Source organism: Drosophila nasuta, chromosome X, assembly GCF_023558535.2.
Source record: "Drosophila nasuta strain 15112-1781.00 chromosome X, ASM2355853v1, whole genome shotgun sequence".
NCBI classification, from domain to species: Eukaryota; Metazoa; Arthropoda; class Insecta; order Diptera; family Drosophilidae; genus Drosophila; species Drosophila nasuta.
In genome coordinates, this window is record NC_083459.1 from 28892965 (window position 1) to 28911902 (window position 18938).

Genomic DNA, 18938 nt, shown 5'->3' on the forward strand with positions numbered 1-18938 from the left:
TTGAATATTTATTGGTTGAGATATTTTAGCATAAGTAAACTTGAATGTACTGAAATTTTTACATAAAATATTCTTAATAAAACAATTAAAAGAATAACAAATTATCCTTTAGAATCATTTCCTTAAGAAAAAGGAATAAAGAGAGCTAATAACTGAAAAAAAGAACGCTTTATTATATTATTTGGAGTATAATGGGAAAAATCGGTACATTAAAGAACACAATTATTGAAAAAAGGTAAGTAAACAATCAATGCAAAAAAATTGCCACAAAGGTAAGCAAAAAAATGTTTTCTCAACTGTCAAAATTCAAATTCAAAATTTAACGGCTAAAAAATCAATGCAAAAAATTTGCCACAAACCAACTTTTGCATAGTCATAACTCAGCCATATCCTGGCGTATCCTGACAGGACATGCAGTTTTCTACTACCGATCTGCATTCAAGGATTTCCAAAAAAGGACAACAAAAATTTTCATCAAGGATGAAAAATTTTTACAGGGGGAGGCATAGAAAAATTGCTCAAAAATCGAAAAATGTCCTGTATCTTGGCCATTTGAAGGACGACAGGGATGTCCTTTGGCATGAAGATAGAGCTTGGACCGAAACTTCAGAAAATGTATTCAAAAGGACGAAAATCCTTACAGGAGCTGAGATAAAAGGACATTTTTTTAAATAGAAAACTAGCCATATCTTGACCGTATCCTTGCGTATCCTGGCGAGTCCTGTGCCAAACAACTGCTTTTCATGAGGCCCATCAACTGGCCAAAGGACATTCAAATCGTCCTTGTAGTTTCCGAGATATCCTGGATTTGATGATTTTCGACAAATTTCTTACGAAAATTTTCAAGCGATGATTTTGAGATATCGAAACCAAACGATAGTTAAAATTTAAAGATTTCGAAGAATAATAAAGGCAAGAAGACATTTGATGGCTTTGTAAAGAAATTACAAATGATTTTCATTTATTATTATGATAATTTGTTGTTGTTGTTTGTAATGTTATATTATTATGGGAGTACAGTGAACACATTTAACAGCTACTTGTAAAGTAGATACATTCGTAGGTCATTCGTTAGCTTGAGGACTCGATGCCCATTCAATAAAAAAGTATTAAATATATGTATGTATAAAGAGTGTATGATGAAAGAGTATGAAATGTAATTCGAAGTTCATAGCATAAAAATCTAAAGATTAGTTTGAATGTGTGCGAAGATTCGTGTGTGTGTGTGTGTGTGTGGGGGTGTGTATAAATACTTTAACATTATCACTTAAAGTTGTAACAAATAACGTTTTTAAAAATTTAAATATACATATATGAATTATTCGAGGATATTATTATTGCTGAGTTTGCCAGAATTAACAGGCGCTGTGCGTATTTTTTAGATACAAAATAACATGCAGTTGTTCTTTGCTTTACTATCCAAGCAGTTCGTTTGTTTGTGAAGCGTTTGCCGTCTAATCATAAATTTGTCCTGCTTTCCGTCTGTCCGCGAGCTTTGCTGCATGCAGCTCGCTTAATTTTGAAGCTATCTCGATGGAACTTGCATTCGATGATTTTATCATATAGCTGGCGAAAGTAAAGAAAAAGTTTATTTAATGCTTTTAGTTTTCTCTCGCATAGACTCACTTTTGTCACAACAAGTTTGCCATCACTCTGCCAGGGTATTTTTTGTGTCTTCGGCATGCCGAAGTAGATTCAAATGCTTCTGATGGATTTCCAGCGTCGCAGCAGCAAGCAAGCGGAGCTCAAACCGCTGGAATATTGGCTAAATTCGCTAATGTTAATGTTACGTGTTGGAATGTCGATTTTCTCTTTCAAAGTCTGCAAAGAATAGATAAATCTTTAGTCTCACTATATGCCAAAAAAAAAAAGAAAGAAAAGTGTTTGTACCTTATAAGCTTCTGGAATTTCAGTTGGTGATCTGTGCACAATGGTGCCATTGATGTACAACATGTTGGCCGCACTCTCCTCGGGCAGCGTCAGCTTCTGATAGGTGAAACTCGCCTCACGCTCCATCCGCTTCACAATCTCCTGGCATGTGGGGCTCGTGCTGACGCACAGCACATCCGGCCCAGCCATAGTCACGTAGTACTTCAAACGCTTCGATCCGTTCACCTACAACAAGTGCAATCAAGAGAAGAGCCAAGATTTTATTTGGAATTACAAAGTTAGGGAATGAATTTGCTTACTCTTATAGGTGTCACTGGATATTCAGGATATGCCATGGCCACGGCACGTGCGCCCTCCTCGTTCGTAAACGACGAGATGCCAATGAAGAACTCGCGTCCTAGCGAAACAAATTCAATAAGAATTATGGAATAGTTAAGCGAAAGTAACATCTTTAAAGATCACCACTTTTAATGAGTTTACACTGAGATAGACAATATGAAGATCTAGTCTTAAATTCATTATACTAAATAAGAACATTTCGATTAGCTATCTTAAATGTTCACTTAAACATTGTGATTGTTAAGCAGTCTGTTTCACCTTAAACATTAAACTCACTTTTTACTTGTATTACATTTTGAGGAGTTCCTTACTTTGTCATACTGTAAGCTATATTATATCTATATTTGATAACTCTAGCTTTCCTAGATACTGAGATTGAAGTGTTTAAAGCGATGCACAGACAGACAGATAGCAGGACAAGGCTATATTGTATTGTGTTTACAGATATCTTAGCCTTAGTATTACATTTTGATAAGTTCCCTTAAAGAAGCTAATTTAAATTGCCATACTATAAGTTGTACTATACTTAAATTTGATGTCTCTAGGGATTTTTAAAGTGACGGACAGACAGACAGCAGGACTAATCAGGTCTAGATTGCAAGTCACTTTTCATTTGTATTTCATTTCAAGGTATTCCTTTAAAGCTAGCTTATTTTGTCATACTGTAAGCTGTGTTACATTTAAATTTGATGATCTCCAGCTCTGCTAGACACTGAGATAAAGGTGTTTAAAGAAACGGACGGACAGACAGACAGCAGGACAAGGCTAAATTGTAGACAGCAAGCGCTTACAAATATCTTAGCCTTCCTTTTAAGCTTATTCCTAACTTAGAATACCCTTTCACTCCTCTGCTCACCCGTAAAGAGCACATCGCCCCCGTCGAGCTGAGCATGTGGATCGTCAATCTCAATGACAGGAATATCAAGCTCCTTCTTCAGTATGATGGCCATGCTGTCGGCTTCGCGTCGTCGTTTTGCATTCTCGGAGCGTCCAATGAGCGCAACGCCATTGCAGACGACGGCGCTGCTCTCAACGAAGACGCCCTCGGGCAGAGCATCATCCGGTGGCAGCTCAATGACATCGAGTCCGATTTCACGCAATAAAGCGCAATATTGTTCGTGCTGTTGTTTCGCCAATTGCACATCAAAGCTGCCACTCTCTTGCAGCGCATTCGAGATTCTACACAACAATAGGCAACAATACAGAATATATTAGTACAAAATGTTCTCAATTAAATTCAATAACAACAAATAACTAGATGGAGCATTAATTCATTCACGGGGTCAGTGCGTGTGTGTTTGTTTGTTTGTATGTGTGTGTGTGTGTGTGTGTGAGGGTGTTAAATCGGCAACAACAACCCCTCCACAGCACATGCCCCACCCAAAAGCTATGCCATGGCTGCTAGGCAACATCATGACCTAATTTCCAATTTAATGCTGCTCTTTACACGCTCTTCATTCAAGCAACCCCCTCACAACAACACCACCACCCCGCCCAAGGTGCTAATTTAACACCTGCTTGCTTTTGGCGCTCGCTTTCGCAATTGCTTTCACTGTCCAGTCGTATGGGGCTGCTTACCTGGCGACAATGGCGTGCGTGTATTTGGGTGACATTTTCTGCACTGGTTAATCCACCGGGTTACGGATTACTTCTGCTGGTGACCACCAGGAAACACAACGACGGAATTCCACTGCGCGTTTTGCGTTTGCGTTTGTGTACACGGTGAGGCATGCCATTCGCGCACTCGCGACTACACAATAATTGACAATCACAACGAGGCGGCACAACTTACCATGTCTGTTAATTGACTAACAGCCCTGCAACTAACAGCGACGCTGCTATCGACACTGTCTTAACAGCGCTGCATTTATCGATACAACAATTAACTGCGCTGTAGCTCGGTGTTGCTCATTAACAGCAATCTAAACAATAGAAGGCGCTATTCTAAATTGATTGTTTATTTTTTTTATACATATTTACTATCTGTCATGGAAATGAAGAACACAAATTAAATCGTTAACCAATGGTATTAAAATATGCACAAGCTTTTGAAAATATACCAAAATGTTAAATGCAGTGTAACCAGTCGGCTATTGTATTTTGGTAGGTCAGCTTGGCGCTAAAACACATATTTTTGAATTTTCGTTTGTGGCAGCTTTCTGAATAGCTTAAAAGACTTTTTTAAAGGAAAATATATGCTTTACTTTAAATTAAAGTATAAACTAACAAAATTTTAAGTTTCTTAAAATCTATCTGTTGAAATGTGTAAGTTTTAAGCTCTAAGTTTAAGAGTATTCCAATTAGAAATAGTTTAGTACTAATTCTATGACCTATAATTAAAAGTGTCAAAAATATTTATGTAAATTTTAGGCTTTTTGAGCTAAGTTTTCTGGGTGAGAGGGGAAATCACTTGCTATTCTGCAAAAGAAAAAATATGTTGCCTATCTTAAGGCGCATACGTTAACTAAGTAATTTGACTTGGCCAAAATCGAAGCTATACAAAGTAAATTAGGGTATAAATTAACATCTATGTATCCTTTGGGTAGTGATCATAGCAAGCGCTTCACACAACAAAAAAATTCCAAACACAAATTTTGTTACGCCAACGAAAACATTTCCGCATTTAACTTTGATATTATTTACAGTAACTATTGGAGATTACAGATTAGATCATGTATCAGAATCAAGTGGTGTTGACGCGCGAGCGTCGTCGCTTTGGACGGCAATGCATGTTCGAGGATCGCAACGAGCTGATGGTCAGCGTGCATCCGAGCAGCCGCTTGCGTTTGAAGTACATCATGGGCAATCCGCAGACGCGGGGCATGCAGCTGAGCTCGATAATGGCCAGCAGCGAGGTGGAGACTGAGAATGCCACCTACGATGAGCATGGCATGTTTCACTACGAGGGCGGTTGGCCCAAGGAGGTGAACATGAACGATGAGGAGCAGACGTTGCGACATCGCAAGAAGGTCGAACGTGACGATGCCTGGGGCGAGGAGGTGAAGACATTGATACGCACCACCATGAATACGGCACGTCAGAACAATGCCATCAATATCTATAATCATTTCTTCGACGATATACCCTACGAAGTGGGACGCACCATTTGCATGCCATTCAAGTCGCGCACCATCAACATCATTCATGACATGTGGCGTCCACAGCGGCACATGTCCGTCATCAATTGGATGCCGAACAACAACAAGCAGATCATGACACAGTATAGCAATCTATACAATTTGGGCGAGGATGATCGCAAGTCACGCTTGGTCACCGAGGATCCCACAAACGGTTCGACGAATGCCTTCTATGTGTGGGACGTAAAGAATCCGATTAAACCGTTGTCCTACTACGACAGCATGGAGGTGATTTCATGTGCCAAAATCTGTCCCAAGGAGGAGAACAATCTGGCGGCTGGCACGTATACGGGCAAAGTGTGCATCTGGGATATGCTAGAGAGCGGAATGACCACCGGCATTTGCCCCATGGAGGCGGCACATCGTCAACGGGTTTCGGCGATCACTTGGGTCCACTCGAAGCTGAACACAGAGTTCTATAGCGCATCGTTGGATGGATCGATCAAGTTCTGGGATACACGTGATCTCAAGATGCCATCGAATGAGATATTCCTGGAGACCACTCCGAATATGAAACAGAATCGTCAGGATGCTCACGGTTGTACGGTGCTGGAGTTTGAGTACACGATTCCGGTGCGTTTCATCGCTGGCAGCGCCATGGGATACGTGTTTGTGGGCAATCGCAAGGGCTTGAATCCCGTCGAGATGCTGGTGGGCAGCTATCAAATATGCGCTGGACCCATTCGCACCATACATCGCAATCCGTTCTTTGTGAAGAACTTCCTCATCGTGGGCGATTGGATTGCCCGCATCTGGTGCGAGGAGGTCAAGAATCGTCCCAGCACCATGTATGTGAAGAAGCGCAATCAATTGATGTGCGGCGCCTGGAGCACGGGACGCGCCTCGCTCTTTGTCACCGGCGATATTGAGGGCGTTCTTGACTTTTGGGATTTGCTCTTGAATCAACGCGAACCCATCTATAGCGTCAATTTCCGTTCGACGGTCACCGCCGTCGTATTTCAGCCGGGCGGACAGCATTTGGCCGTCTCGCTAGCAAACGGGGATACGCACATCATGAATCTCGATGAGGCCATGAAGCACACCACCAGCAAGGAGAAGGCTCTCATGGCAGCCGTAAGTCAATTGCTATACATCAAAATCTAGTTGATGAGTAATGGTAGTAGATTCATTTATTCATTAGTAGCAGCATATTTGAGACTAACTTTTGTATGTTAGACAGTTTAAACAGCTAATCAGAGCTAAAGCAACTACATTTCCTAAGACTGTTCTGGACGCTAATCGTAAATTTAGTTCAAAATGTAGATATGTAGAGAAAAACCCTTTTCAGAGCTGATGTTAGTTCATGAAGTTATTTTAATGCTTATATTAATAAAAGTAATCAGTTATTATCCCTTTCATAACTAATATTGCTTGTACGTAAAAAGCCAAGTTGGTTTTACATTTGTGAACTTTGAAATAGCAGTGCTTACGAGAAATGAAAAATACTACTATGAACGCAACTTTCAGACACAATTTAGTTATCTTAATGTTAATGTATCTTAATGCATTTGTTTTTCAAAACTTAACATTTTTTTTATTATTTTCGGCTAATTTGCTTCTTTTTTATCAATGTTCCATTTTACAAAAACAACATCCGAGCAATCAACTTACAAAAAGGAATATGCATAAAAACCGTTTTGTAGCTTAATTTCTGACGCACTGCTATTTCAATGTTCACAGCTGGACATACGATATTTTTTTTTAGTTTAGTCAACTGCTAATTTTTGTCTGCATTTTAGCGATAATCAAGTATATTTTTTACTCTGCGGTATATTTTGAATGTAGAATTATATTGATATACCAAATAAAGTATTCGGTATATTTTTAGTATTTTCCGGTATATTTTTGGTATATTCTTAGAGTATGGTTTTATTGAAAATAAAAGTAGAATATAGTTTTCGGTATATTTTAGTATGTTTTCGGTATATTATTTCGGTATTTTTTTCGAATATGGTTTGTTTGGAAATGAAAGTAGAGCTATATTGATATACCTAATTTAGCCTTTGGCAGATTTTAGTTTGGTTTTATTGAAAATGTTATACATTCATCAATATAGATATACCGAATATAGTATATTCGCAAGATTTTAGTATTCTTTTAATATAGTTTTATTGAAAATGGATAGAGAGTATATCACAGTCCAACACACTGTAGCTTTTTTACTTGTTTCAAATAAGACTGCAATTCCATTCATTTGTAAAAAAGTTAATAACGAACTGATAATATTATATATACTTTTATGATAACATCAATTTATTTTGTAGTTGCATCTTCATTACCTGTATCTAGAATTTTTTTTCCTTATATCAACTGAAATGAAATAAAATTCTCGAGACACATAGTTTATGAACCTACCAACTTATCAAGACCAAGATTTTTTCATTAATTAGAACAGAAGATACAAAACTGAAGTTAGAGTATTGAACTCGTTAGCGTGTAATTTGCATATTTTATTTTACATACTTTTTATAGACTTTTATTAGACTTTATTGTTTACTACTCATATTATGCTGAATCGGGCTTTAGTTATCTGAAATTATTTATACCATATGCCACTCTTTCTGCTAGATGTTCGAGCGAGAGATTACGCGCAGCAAGCTGCTGGAGGCTCGTGTCGATGAGATCAAGCTGCGTCGTCGCACACAAATGTTGGAGGAGGAGGAGGAGCGCCAATCGAAGGCAGCGCCTGTTGTTCAGGAATATATGCCCGATCTGGAGCTTGATCCCGACAATCCAGATCAGTTCATCAAGATGATCGAGTCCGATGAGGAGTTTCGTGTCGCCCTCTCCCAATTCCACGAGACTCTCGAGGCCGTCGATCGCAAACGAGCCGCCGAAAAGAAGGTGATGGAACGCACCCACTTCGAGCAGTACTATCTCGATAATCTCGCCGAGCAGGCAAAGCTCGAGGAGGCTCGCAAGAAGCGAGCCGGTTCCATCACCTCAAAGGAGGCCCGCGAATTGCGTGCTGCCAAAAAGAAGGCCGCCAAGGTCAAGGGCAAGAAGTAAATGAAGCCTTTGAAGCTGAGCAGAATATATTATTAACTATTATTTTACTTGTCTATACGAATAAAACAATTGGAAGCATTTCAAAGCACTTCGCATTGAAGAATTACTTTAAAAAATGTACTAAACTGAACTAGACTGAACTTACAGAAATGTGTCTAAAGTGATAAAATATAATATACAAAAAAATTATATATAAGCTCTTCTAAGCTTTCATTTAAATATTTATATACACAGAAAGAAAAAAAACGTTTTAAATTGAAGAATAAAATCTTGAATGAAGATCACATGATGACAAAATTGAACCTTGGTTTTTTTTAAATGAAGACCAAAATTCTATACATAATTCTAGATTGCAATCCTGTTTCAAAATTGGGAAAATCTCAATATTGGAGCAAGAAGGCAACACTTTAAAGTAAGATCAAATTAAGTAGGTTCTAGTTTTAAAGGAATTCATACATTCTAAAAAACAAGAACAAAATCCTTGAATTTGAAATTTTTTCAATCTTAAAAGACGATTTAGTAATCTCAAAACGAAGAATAAAATCTTGATTTAAGATTTCTTCAACCTAATCTTATTTCAAGATTTTTTATCGAAACATCGAAAAAAACTTAAATCAAGATTTGCAATCTATTTTTCACTTTAAAATAAAACATTCTTGAAGCAAGATTTAAATCTTTAAATAAAATGGTTTCTATCTCAAAAACAAATTTAGTATAAAGACCTTGATAAAAGATTTTTTCAACCTAAAAAATGTGTTTCAAGATTTTGTTTCAAACCAAAAATCTTTTTTCAAGATTTTTTTTTTTCGTTAACATCAAAAAGATACTTTTCAATCTAGATTTTTTCTCACACTGTACCCAAATTTTAGACTTAGATAATGACAACTGATATTTTTGGTAAAAAAAAACTTCCTACAAAATAAATTCCGTATAAAATAATCGTTGCCCAAAATTCTTTTAACCATAATGAATTGCTAAAAATTTATTTGAATTGAATAATATATATTCAATATTTATGTTTTCTTGAGAGACCCGAAATTATTTTGAACTCTTACCAAAATCCAATCAACCATATATCATAAAACTTATTAACAAATGTACACGAATGTACCAAAAATTTTGGTATACTACATAAAAGTTTATTATTTATTAAGTAACAACCTTTAAGCTTGCTAAATTCTTGCTCTGTATGTACATATAGAGTAGTAAGTAGATAAATGTAAAAAAAAATATATATGTTTATATATAGATCGATAAATCGATAAAGCTTTTGAGACTTAATTCATCTGAATGTCATATGGAACTGTTTCCTTTACTTTCTATATGTTTTCTTCGTTCATCCGTTTTACAGTTTTTTTATTGGTTTTTCTTTTTGGTTTCTTCTAGTTGTGAGTCGAGCTTAATGCTTGTCAGAATCGACGCCCGTGTCGAGGAAATCGTTGACCAAACGCATTGCCTTCCTGGGAATCAGGCGTCCGATCTTTTCAATGGCAACAAAGCGACGTGGAATCGCCGCCTCCTCCAGACCCTCTCGCTGTGCCTCAATGATGGAGGCAGCCGCCTCCTGGGGTGGGATCAACTTGAACAGGTTGGGGAAACGGAAACGTGGATTCTTGCATAGACCAGTGTCGATCATATAGGGGAAGATCGTGGTCAGCTTAACCTGTGTGAAATAAGAGACACATTAGACACATAACATTTTGAATAGAATTCTATATTCATCACTTTTTCTTCCCATAAAATTCAAGGGTATATACTTACGTTAGTCTGTGGATTCTTGAGACGCAGCTCCTCAGCAAGAGCGGCCATGTAGCCACGCACAGCAAACTTGGTGCCGCAGTAAGGCACCAGATTGGGCAGACCAAAGAGACCGGCGCAGGAGGAGAGAGCAACAATGCTGCCCTCGTTGCGCTCCACCATATCGGGCAGGAAGGCTTGGATGATCTGTAGCGAAAGATGAGTTCATGCAATTAGCTTTTGAGTCAGTAAAATTAAAAAAAAACGTAAAGTCATAGAGTAACCAAAGTCAACTTTGGTGCAACCTCCTAGGTTTTACCGTATGAAAGTTCATAGTACGGTCACTAGAAAGATTTTTCTTAGTCAGACTAAAGACCATTTTATACTAATTTGAAAATTTCAGATTAGTCGTAGAGTCAACTTTGGTGCAGCCTTCTAGCTCTTACCATTCCAGTTGTGGACGTTCATAGTATTAGCAAGTGTTTTATTTTTGTAAACAATAATTTTAGTTCGTTACAATTTTAACACTCAACTATCTCATTATACAATTCCTATTTGTAAATTATGTTACACCCTCCTAGCTCTTATTGTGCAAGTTGTGGACGTTATAAGAACGGCTAGTTAGTGTTCTGTTTTTGTAGAACATAATTTTAGTTCGTTAAAATAGATATTTTAAGACTCAATTATCTCTTTGTGGGATATCATAGTTCCGTTTAGTCAGCTAATCAGTGTTTTTATTTTTATGAATTAATTTTAATTAGTCAAAATATAAATTTAAAGACACTCATAAAACCTCCTAGCTATTACCACTTGGACTGTGTGTTGATAGTTCGATCAGCGGTAACTTGGATGTGTTTTAAGACTCAACTAACTCATTATATAGTCGAGGAACCTACATTATGTTGCAGCCTCCTCGGTTTTACCGTTTTACCGATTTTGGACATTCTTAGTAGTTAGTTAGTGTTGTTTTGGTAATGAATAACTTTAGTTTGCTAAATTAGATATTTCAAAGGTCAATTATCTAATTATACTATAGAGATTCCCAAATTATGTTACAGCCTCCTAGGTCTTACCGTTCAGTCAGTTAATCAGTGTTTTTTTTAATAATTCATTAAATTGTCAAATTGTAAGACATTCACAAGCCTCTCAACTCTCAACTAACTTATTATACAATCGAAATTCTCAAAATATGTTACAGCCTCCTAGGTTTTACCGCTTTACCGATTGCTGCCATTCTTAGTATGGTCAGTTAGTGTTGTTTTGGTAAAGAATAACTTTAGTTTGCTAAATTGGATATTTTAAAAGTCAATTATCTTATTGGAGTTTCCCATAGTATGATACAGCCTCCTAGGTCTTACCGCGTTTATTGTTCCGTTCAGTCAGTTAATCAGTGTTTTTATTTATTTTTTTTAATAATATTAATTTGTAAAATTATAAGGCATTCACTTGGAGGTACTTCAACTCTCAACGAACTTATTATACAATCGAAATTCCTAAAATTCTTAAAATATGTTACAGCCTCCTAAGTTTTACCATCTCTTCAGTCAGTTTATAAGTGTTTTTAATTATTCAATATATGAATTTTAAACACCCACAAAACTCGAAGATATTATCACTTGAAGGTACTTTTAAAACTCAACTATCTCATTATATATCGAGATTGCTAAATGTTGTTTCACTCTCCTAGGTCTTACCTTTTGGATTTTGCGTTGCTAGTTCAATCAGTCTGTTATTTATTTTATGTGACATTAAAATCGGTAGCTTTCCAGAAGTTTGCAGACACTATATCATAATCTGACTTACCCAGAAGTGAGCAAGCACGTTGATGTCATACATGAGACGCGTCTCCTGCTCGGTGTGCTCCAGAAGTGGATGGCAGGGCATAATGCCAGCGTTATTAACAACCACACTGATGAAGCCATGCTCCTTGCGCACCTTGGCGGCCAGCTCAACGATATCCTCGCGCTTGACCACATTGCAAACGTAGCCAAAGGCAGTGCCACCAGCTTGTTTCACCTCCTTGACGGTCTGTGAGTTTGTCTGCTCGTTGACATCCCAGCAGATGACCTTGGCGCCCAATGCACCGTATTGCAATGCCATCTCCTTGCCCATGCCATGTCCGGCGCCTGTGATCAGCACAAATTGTCCGGCCACATTTGACTGTGGGCGTGTGGTGAAGGCCTTGAACACTTCCTCGACAATGGCAATCCAGAATTTGGCCACAAGCACCACAATGTCCACGATGAGCAGCACAATGTTGTAGATATCATTGTTGTTGCCAGCGCTTCCGGCAGTGCCGCTGAACGAGAGAGAGAGAGAGAGAGGGCATTAGGTAAATGGGGAAGTGCGTGTTATGAACTAATTACCGACAACTATAATAATATAACATATTATTATTTTTATTATTGTGCTGATTATGAGATCTAGAGCTAGAGCTGATCTCTAGTTCGCTTGTAAATGCGCCAGCCGGAACCCATAACCAAACAAAATTAACTCTTTTTTTTTTTTATTATACCCGCTACACATAGGGTAGAAGGGTATTATAACTTTACGTTACAGACAGGTTAATTAAAGTATATATGTTATGTACTTGATCAGTGTCAAGATGATTTAGCAATGTCCGCCTGTCCGTCCATCCGTATGAACACTTAAAGATATTTGGTATATTTTACACTTTATGGTATATTTTGAATATATTACTACCAAATGTAGCCTTTGGTATATTTTTTTAGTATTTTGGTATATTTCAATGGCAATAAATAGCATTAAATCAATATACCAAATATGTCTTTTGGTATATTTTTAGTATTTTTGCGGCATACTTGGTATACTATGACTACTATGGTATATTTTTAAAGTACTACTATATACCAAATATAGCCTTTTGTATATTCTTAGTATTTTGCGGTATATTTATTTGGTATATTTTAAAATTTAATACCGCATTACTACATACATATGTATATCAATGTGCTAAATACATCCTTTGGTATATTTTAGTATTTTTGGAATATTAATTTTGGTATTTTAAAATTAATGCTGCACTACTATATCAATATATCTAATGTAGACATTGGTATATTCTTAGTATTTTGTGGTATATTTTAAAATTTAATACCGCATTGTTTTGCTTTAATTAAAAATGTGTAGCGGGTATCTCATAGTCGAGCACACTCTACTTTAGCTTTATTACTTGTTTTGTTTTATCTTCATCTGTGGTCAGCTGACCCTTGGTCATGATTCATTATTTCTGGTGCTTTAGTTTCTCAGGTATAACTAGCTCAGTCAAATTAATGTGATTCTGTAAATTTGTATTTATAATGTAACCGAATTTTTCAATTTCTGAATCTGAAAACTATTCAAAAATGTAAATTCATTTTTTTCGAAAAATTTTTCCAACTTCTTTAAGGAATTTTTTTAATTTTGAATTGTTAAATGTTTTATAATATAAATTATAAATTACATTTGGGAAAACGTGTTTGTGTTGAGTTCTACGGATAGCTTGATTATATTTCTTATTGGTCGCCAGATTTTTCAAAGCTTCGTCAGCAGTTTTACAACTCGCTTTTGCTGCCCCCATTTTTGCTCATTTCTTTCATATCGTAACGGTCTAACCTTAGCTACCGCACATAATAACTAAAGTAAACATCATGTTTACAACCTTGACCATGGCTGGCAATCGTCACCCGCTGACTTTTGAGACTTATGTATGTAAATGCTAGTAAATTCCAGCTTCAGCACGTAATGTGCAATGCTCTCAACTCTAGATGAAAACCAAAATGACAAACCAAATGAACTCAACTCTCAGCAGAGTTGGTCTAAAGAAATTTCACTCAGCTACTGCATTTAATGAAAGACAACAAAAGTCTATTTAACTAGTTGAATTGATTGATATCTAAAATACAACTTCTTTTATTTCAAATTATGAATCTGTCACAGAAGAAAATGTACTTGAAAAAAATAATTCATTTTGACCTTCAGTATTAAATTAATACTCACAAAATATAGCAAAAATACTAGATCTAACGAATCTTTCATTACGCGTTTTATACCCTTCAGTATTCAGTATAAATTAATACTGCTTGACAAAATATACCAAATATACTAGATCTAACGAATCTTTCATTACGCGTTTTATCCCCTTCAGTATTCAGTATAAATTAATACTGCTTGACAAAATATACCAAATATACTAGATCTAACGAATCTTTCGTTACGCGTTTTATCCCCTTCAGTATTCAGTATAAATTAATACTGCTTGACAAAATATACCAAATATACTAAATCTAACGAATCGTTCATTACGCGTTTTATACCCTTCAGTATTAAGTATAAATTAATACTTCTTGACAAAATATACCAAATATACTAGATCTAACGAATCTTTCATTACGCGTTTTATACCCTTCAGTATTCAGTATAAATTAATACTGCTTGACAAAATATACCAAATATACTAGATCTAACGAATCTTTCATTACGCGTTTTATCCCCTTCAGTATTCAGTATAAATTAATACTGCTTGACAAAATATACCAAATATACTAGATCTAACGATCTAACGCTTTTAATTCCTTCATCAATTCCTAAAGCTGTCGTGAATCATTTTTTATGTGGTTCTGGGTTTAAATGCTTTGCGATTCGGTGATAAGTATTTCGTAAGTAAGTTATATACAAATAAGTATAACTTTATATCATAAATGTTAATTAAACACATATTCATTAAAATAAAACCCTTTTTTAATTATAGTATGGTATTAAATTAAATCATTTAAGCATTTCGAGATTAAAAACTCAAGTATTTTATCACTTGGATTAAGAAATTAGTGAATTCTTTCAACTGTTTAGTTAATATACTTATATTTATTAAAGTTGCTTACACTGCGAATACAAAATAATATAAAAAGGAACAAATTTCTTGAATTTAAGATAGAAGAAGATTTCGTAATCTCAAAACGATGATTGAAGAACAAAGTGTTGTTTTAGATTTTTCCAACTAAAAAATATATTTTTCTACATTTTTTTGAAAGATCGAAAAAAACTAAAGAGTAATCTTCTTTTCAATCTATAATAAAACAATCTTGCAGCAAGATTTAAATGCAAAGTTATAAAAATTCAGGTTGTTTAGGCAAATATACTATTTCATATAATATACAATAGTACTATTTCATATAGTATACTAAATAAGTGAAAAAAATACAAAATAAACTAAATTCAGCTTGTTTAGGCAGATATATTATTTTAAATAATATACTAAATAAGTTAAATAGTATACTAAATTAATCAATTTTTTTTAATATTCTTTTAATCTTTCAACTACATTTCATTCCAATTTGTTTACTTTCAATAATTGCCAGAGTATTGTGCAGTCAATTAAGATTTTCATATTTCATTGAAAGATGCCAATAAAATGGTTAAAACTGCTAGACATTTTTTACGATATATCATTAGCTAATAAACTGTATTTTTATTCCCACAACTGTCTTTAAAAAATAATTAATTGCTCAACCAGTTGTTTAATCGCATTCACGCTCAACTAATTTGCTGTTTAAGGTTCAGTTGTCAAATTGTTGGGCACAAATTATAAGACACTTAATAAATGTAACATGTAAGTTAAAGGCAAATTTTATTTGAGTGTGATTAACGATCATAAAGTAAAAGCTTTTTCAATTACAAAATCATTTAGCAACCGGTTTTTTTTTTGGATTAACATTGCACAAAGTGCACATCTGTATTATTTTTAATTTTTTTTTAAGCTTTATCAATCTGACTTCATTTTTACTTCATGTTACTTTTTTTTACTGCTATTTCTATTAATTGAATATTAATTATACAATTTACTTATTGCTAAAATAGATGATTGTAAAGAAAAGAAGAGAGAACAAAAAATACAATACATGACACACTTTGAACTTTTATATTGTTATATTTTTACTTTGAATGACTTGCTTTAATTACTAATCAACTATTTAAAAATATTGCATTTGCTATCTGATATGCAATCGCAAATCGCAATTTTAATTACTCACAAATTGATAGTGGAACTTAAGGATGAATCAATTGCTATACTTTCGATTATCAGTTACACTAATGAAGAATGCTGAGGAAGGCAAAAATAATTTACAATAATAATAAAGTTTGTTGCACTTTACTAAGCTAAGCTAAACTATATATAAATTTATAAACCATAAAAAATATATATTTCATTTGAGTTTATAACGATCATAAGTAGATCAGACGATCAAATTTTGCAAACATTTTTTGAGTTCTAATTTTTGGACTCAACTTTCTGGGAATTTACTTTGTCAAGTCCTTTAAGATTAACAAACGTACTTTTCTTTTTTTTTTTTTGGTAGTTAAACATACTCTTAGTATTTTTCCACCTCATGTTTATCATAGTTATATACCAAAGTTCTTTTTTAGGTACAGCTCTTGGACATGGCTAATCAGTCTAATAATACACAAAGATCTTTCTTTTTTTTTTTGGGGGGGTCATAGTTCTCTCTCTCTTAGGCTGCTTATCAACACACTCACACTCACACACACACACACACATTTGCATATTTGGTAATTCACAATTACGTGTCTCAACTCAAAAAAAATACAACAAAAAATAAATGTTTTAACTTTTTGATAAGATTATTATTTCCAGCAATTGCAGTTGCTAGCCAAAGAATTATTTATTTCCCACATTTTACACTCTCACTTTATGCGTTACTAACCTTTGGTTGGTCTTCGACATATTTGTATTTGTTTGTTGTTTTTTTTTTTTGTTTCTCTTTGGAAATTTATATATTTTACGCGTCAGGATCTGTGCTGAGTGTTTAGATCGCTGGAACACACTTCAGACCGTTAGAGTCTGTTAACGAATTCGAACTGAAAGTAAACAGAACACGAATGCTACTTGCCGGTTGTATGAGTCGTATGAGTGATTCTATACGTGCTACGTATATCATCATATAAAGTATACAGTATTCATCATAAATGCAAAAAACACTCACTCAAAAAGCATTCACACTCACTCACTCACTCGACCAGCTGCTGATCTATATAAAACGAGAGTCACGAACACAACACGCGCAACCTGAGTCTCAATGAAGAATCTGATTGTGTGAGTGTAGTGAGTGTGAGTGTGAGTGTACTGAGTGTGAGTGTAGTGAGTGCGATTCTGGTGAATGTAGTGAGTGTTAAATCAGCACTCAATGTTTACAGGCATAAAAGTCTAATATTTATAAACAATGCGAGCCTATATTTTTGGTATATTATTAGACAAAAAACACACCCAACACATAAAATCACTTGCACACTCATACACTCACACATTCACACACTCACACTCACATTCGCACTCACTCATTAGGTTGGGCTACAAATAGAGTTCCAGATACAGAACACATTTTCGTTGCTCTGTGTGTTGCAATCGAGTCAGCGATAAGCGCCTGCATATTGCATACCCTAAGAATAGTATTCAATTGAGGAGTTTTAGCTAACTCATCCCATTGAAGTTTACAGATTATGGGATATGCACAAATATGTTGCATGCAGTAAAGTTTTTAGTGGCTAATCCAATTCTTTTTAGCAGGTAAACTAATATTTTCTAAAGCAATTGCAAAGAAAATATATATACAAAATTAAATGAAAAAATTAAATAAATTAATAAGAATAAATATTTGAACACTTTATTTATAGGATTTAAAAATACTAAATTACAAAAATCAATAAATAAAAAATGACTAAACTAATAAGAATTCTAAAAGAAAATTTCAAATGAATACGAATTTTTAAATTTAAATACTAACCGAATAAGAACTTAAAGAAATGAAAATACTAAATCAATATGAATGAACAAAAATCAACATATTTAATTAATACTAAGAAATATTCTACAAAATAGAAAAATACAGGGTATGCACTAATAGAGCATACACTTGACAGAAAAATTTTAAGTTTTTTAAATACAAAAAAAAAACTAAAATAATAAGATTAAAAAATACTAATTTGAAAAGAATTAAAAAATAAAATTACTAAATTAAATTTAAACAAAATACTGAATTACTACGAATTTAAAAATACAATAAAAATAAGAACTTAAGGAAATATAAATATGAAATTAATAAGAATGAAAAACAAAATACTGAATTAGTTAAATAAATACTCTACAAAATTCAAATAACAGAGTATGCAATAGTTGAGCAACAAACACTGGTCAGTATCTTATTTTTTTTTAATTTCAAAAATTAAAAAAGTAATATACTAAATTATTAAGAACTTAAAAAACAATAATACTAAATAAATAAGATTGAGCAAAAAAAAGTACTCAATAATATATATAGTTTAAAATAGAAATGAAAGAGTATGTACTAGTCGAGCATACACTGTGTCAGTGCAATCAGAAGCTTTGCTACAAACACATTTTCAATAATTGAATCTTGCCTGCCAATAATTAATCGTGTCAATGTCCGTTTGAAACACTTAAAGTTCATCGCAAAGCGCGTCCTTAGCTTTCACTTTTTTGCGTTCTGTGTAGGAAAATTCAAATGCGACCACTCAAAAAGATAACCCCAGATAACCCCAGCAACCGACCCAGAGCGTGACAGCTTCCCGCATTACACAATGGGAATATTGTACCAATAGATCCGATCCGAAGCAATAGCTATAACAGGGGCAATGAGCAATGGGCAATGGGCAATGGGGCGTTACGTAGTATCTACAGTCAATATCAATATGTGACATGACGCGACTCCCGTTTAGGCAAACGTGAGTATGACAACAACAACAACAACAAGAACAATAGCTGATATGATGCCAGTGGGAGATAAGCAACGC

General features: G+C 34.6%; 3 protein-coding genes across 3 annotated transcripts; 1 reads left to right on the plus strand and 2 right to left on the minus strand.

Annotated features, from left to right (window-relative positions):
• Nucleotides 1-933: 933 nt before the first annotated feature.
• On the minus strand, nucleotides 934-4002 carry LOC132796625 (N(G),N(G)-dimethylarginine dimethylaminohydrolase 1). Its single transcript, XM_060807867.1, has 6 exons — nucleotides 3808-4002; nucleotides 3086-3408; nucleotides 2190-2287; nucleotides 1891-2115; nucleotides 1627-1821; nucleotides 934-1566 (listed from the first exon to the last, which is right to left on the minus strand). Exons 1-5 carry the CDS (start codon nucleotides 3840-3842, stop codon nucleotides 1696-1698), a joined length of 807 nt encoding a protein of 268 aa, XP_060663850.1. The 5' UTR covers nucleotides 3843-4002; the 3' UTR covers nucleotides 934-1566; nucleotides 1627-1695.
• Nucleotides 4003-4786: 784 nt separating this feature from the next.
• LOC132796713 (dynein intermediate chain 3, ciliary) lies at nucleotides 4787-8471 on the plus strand. Its single transcript, XM_060807969.1, has 2 exons — nucleotides 4787-6440; nucleotides 7935-8471. The coding sequence occupies exons 1-2, from the start codon at nucleotides 4902-4904 to the stop codon at nucleotides 8373-8375; spliced, it is 1980 nt and encodes a 659-aa protein (XP_060663952.1). The 5' UTR covers nucleotides 4787-4901; the 3' UTR covers nucleotides 8376-8471.
• Nucleotides 8472-9608: 1137 nt separating this feature from the next.
• LOC132796574 (17-beta-hydroxysteroid dehydrogenase 13) lies at nucleotides 9609-16995 on the minus strand. The gene is made up of 4 exons (XM_060807793.1): nucleotides 16835-16995; nucleotides 11916-12411; nucleotides 10137-10319; nucleotides 9609-10038 (listed from the first exon to the last, which is right to left on the minus strand). The coding sequence occupies exons 1-4, from the start codon at nucleotides 16852-16854 to the stop codon at nucleotides 9775-9777; spliced, it is 963 nt and encodes a 320-aa protein (XP_060663776.1). The 5' UTR covers nucleotides 16855-16995; the 3' UTR covers nucleotides 9609-9774.
• Between the last annotated feature and the right edge of the window lie 1943 nt (nucleotides 16996-18938).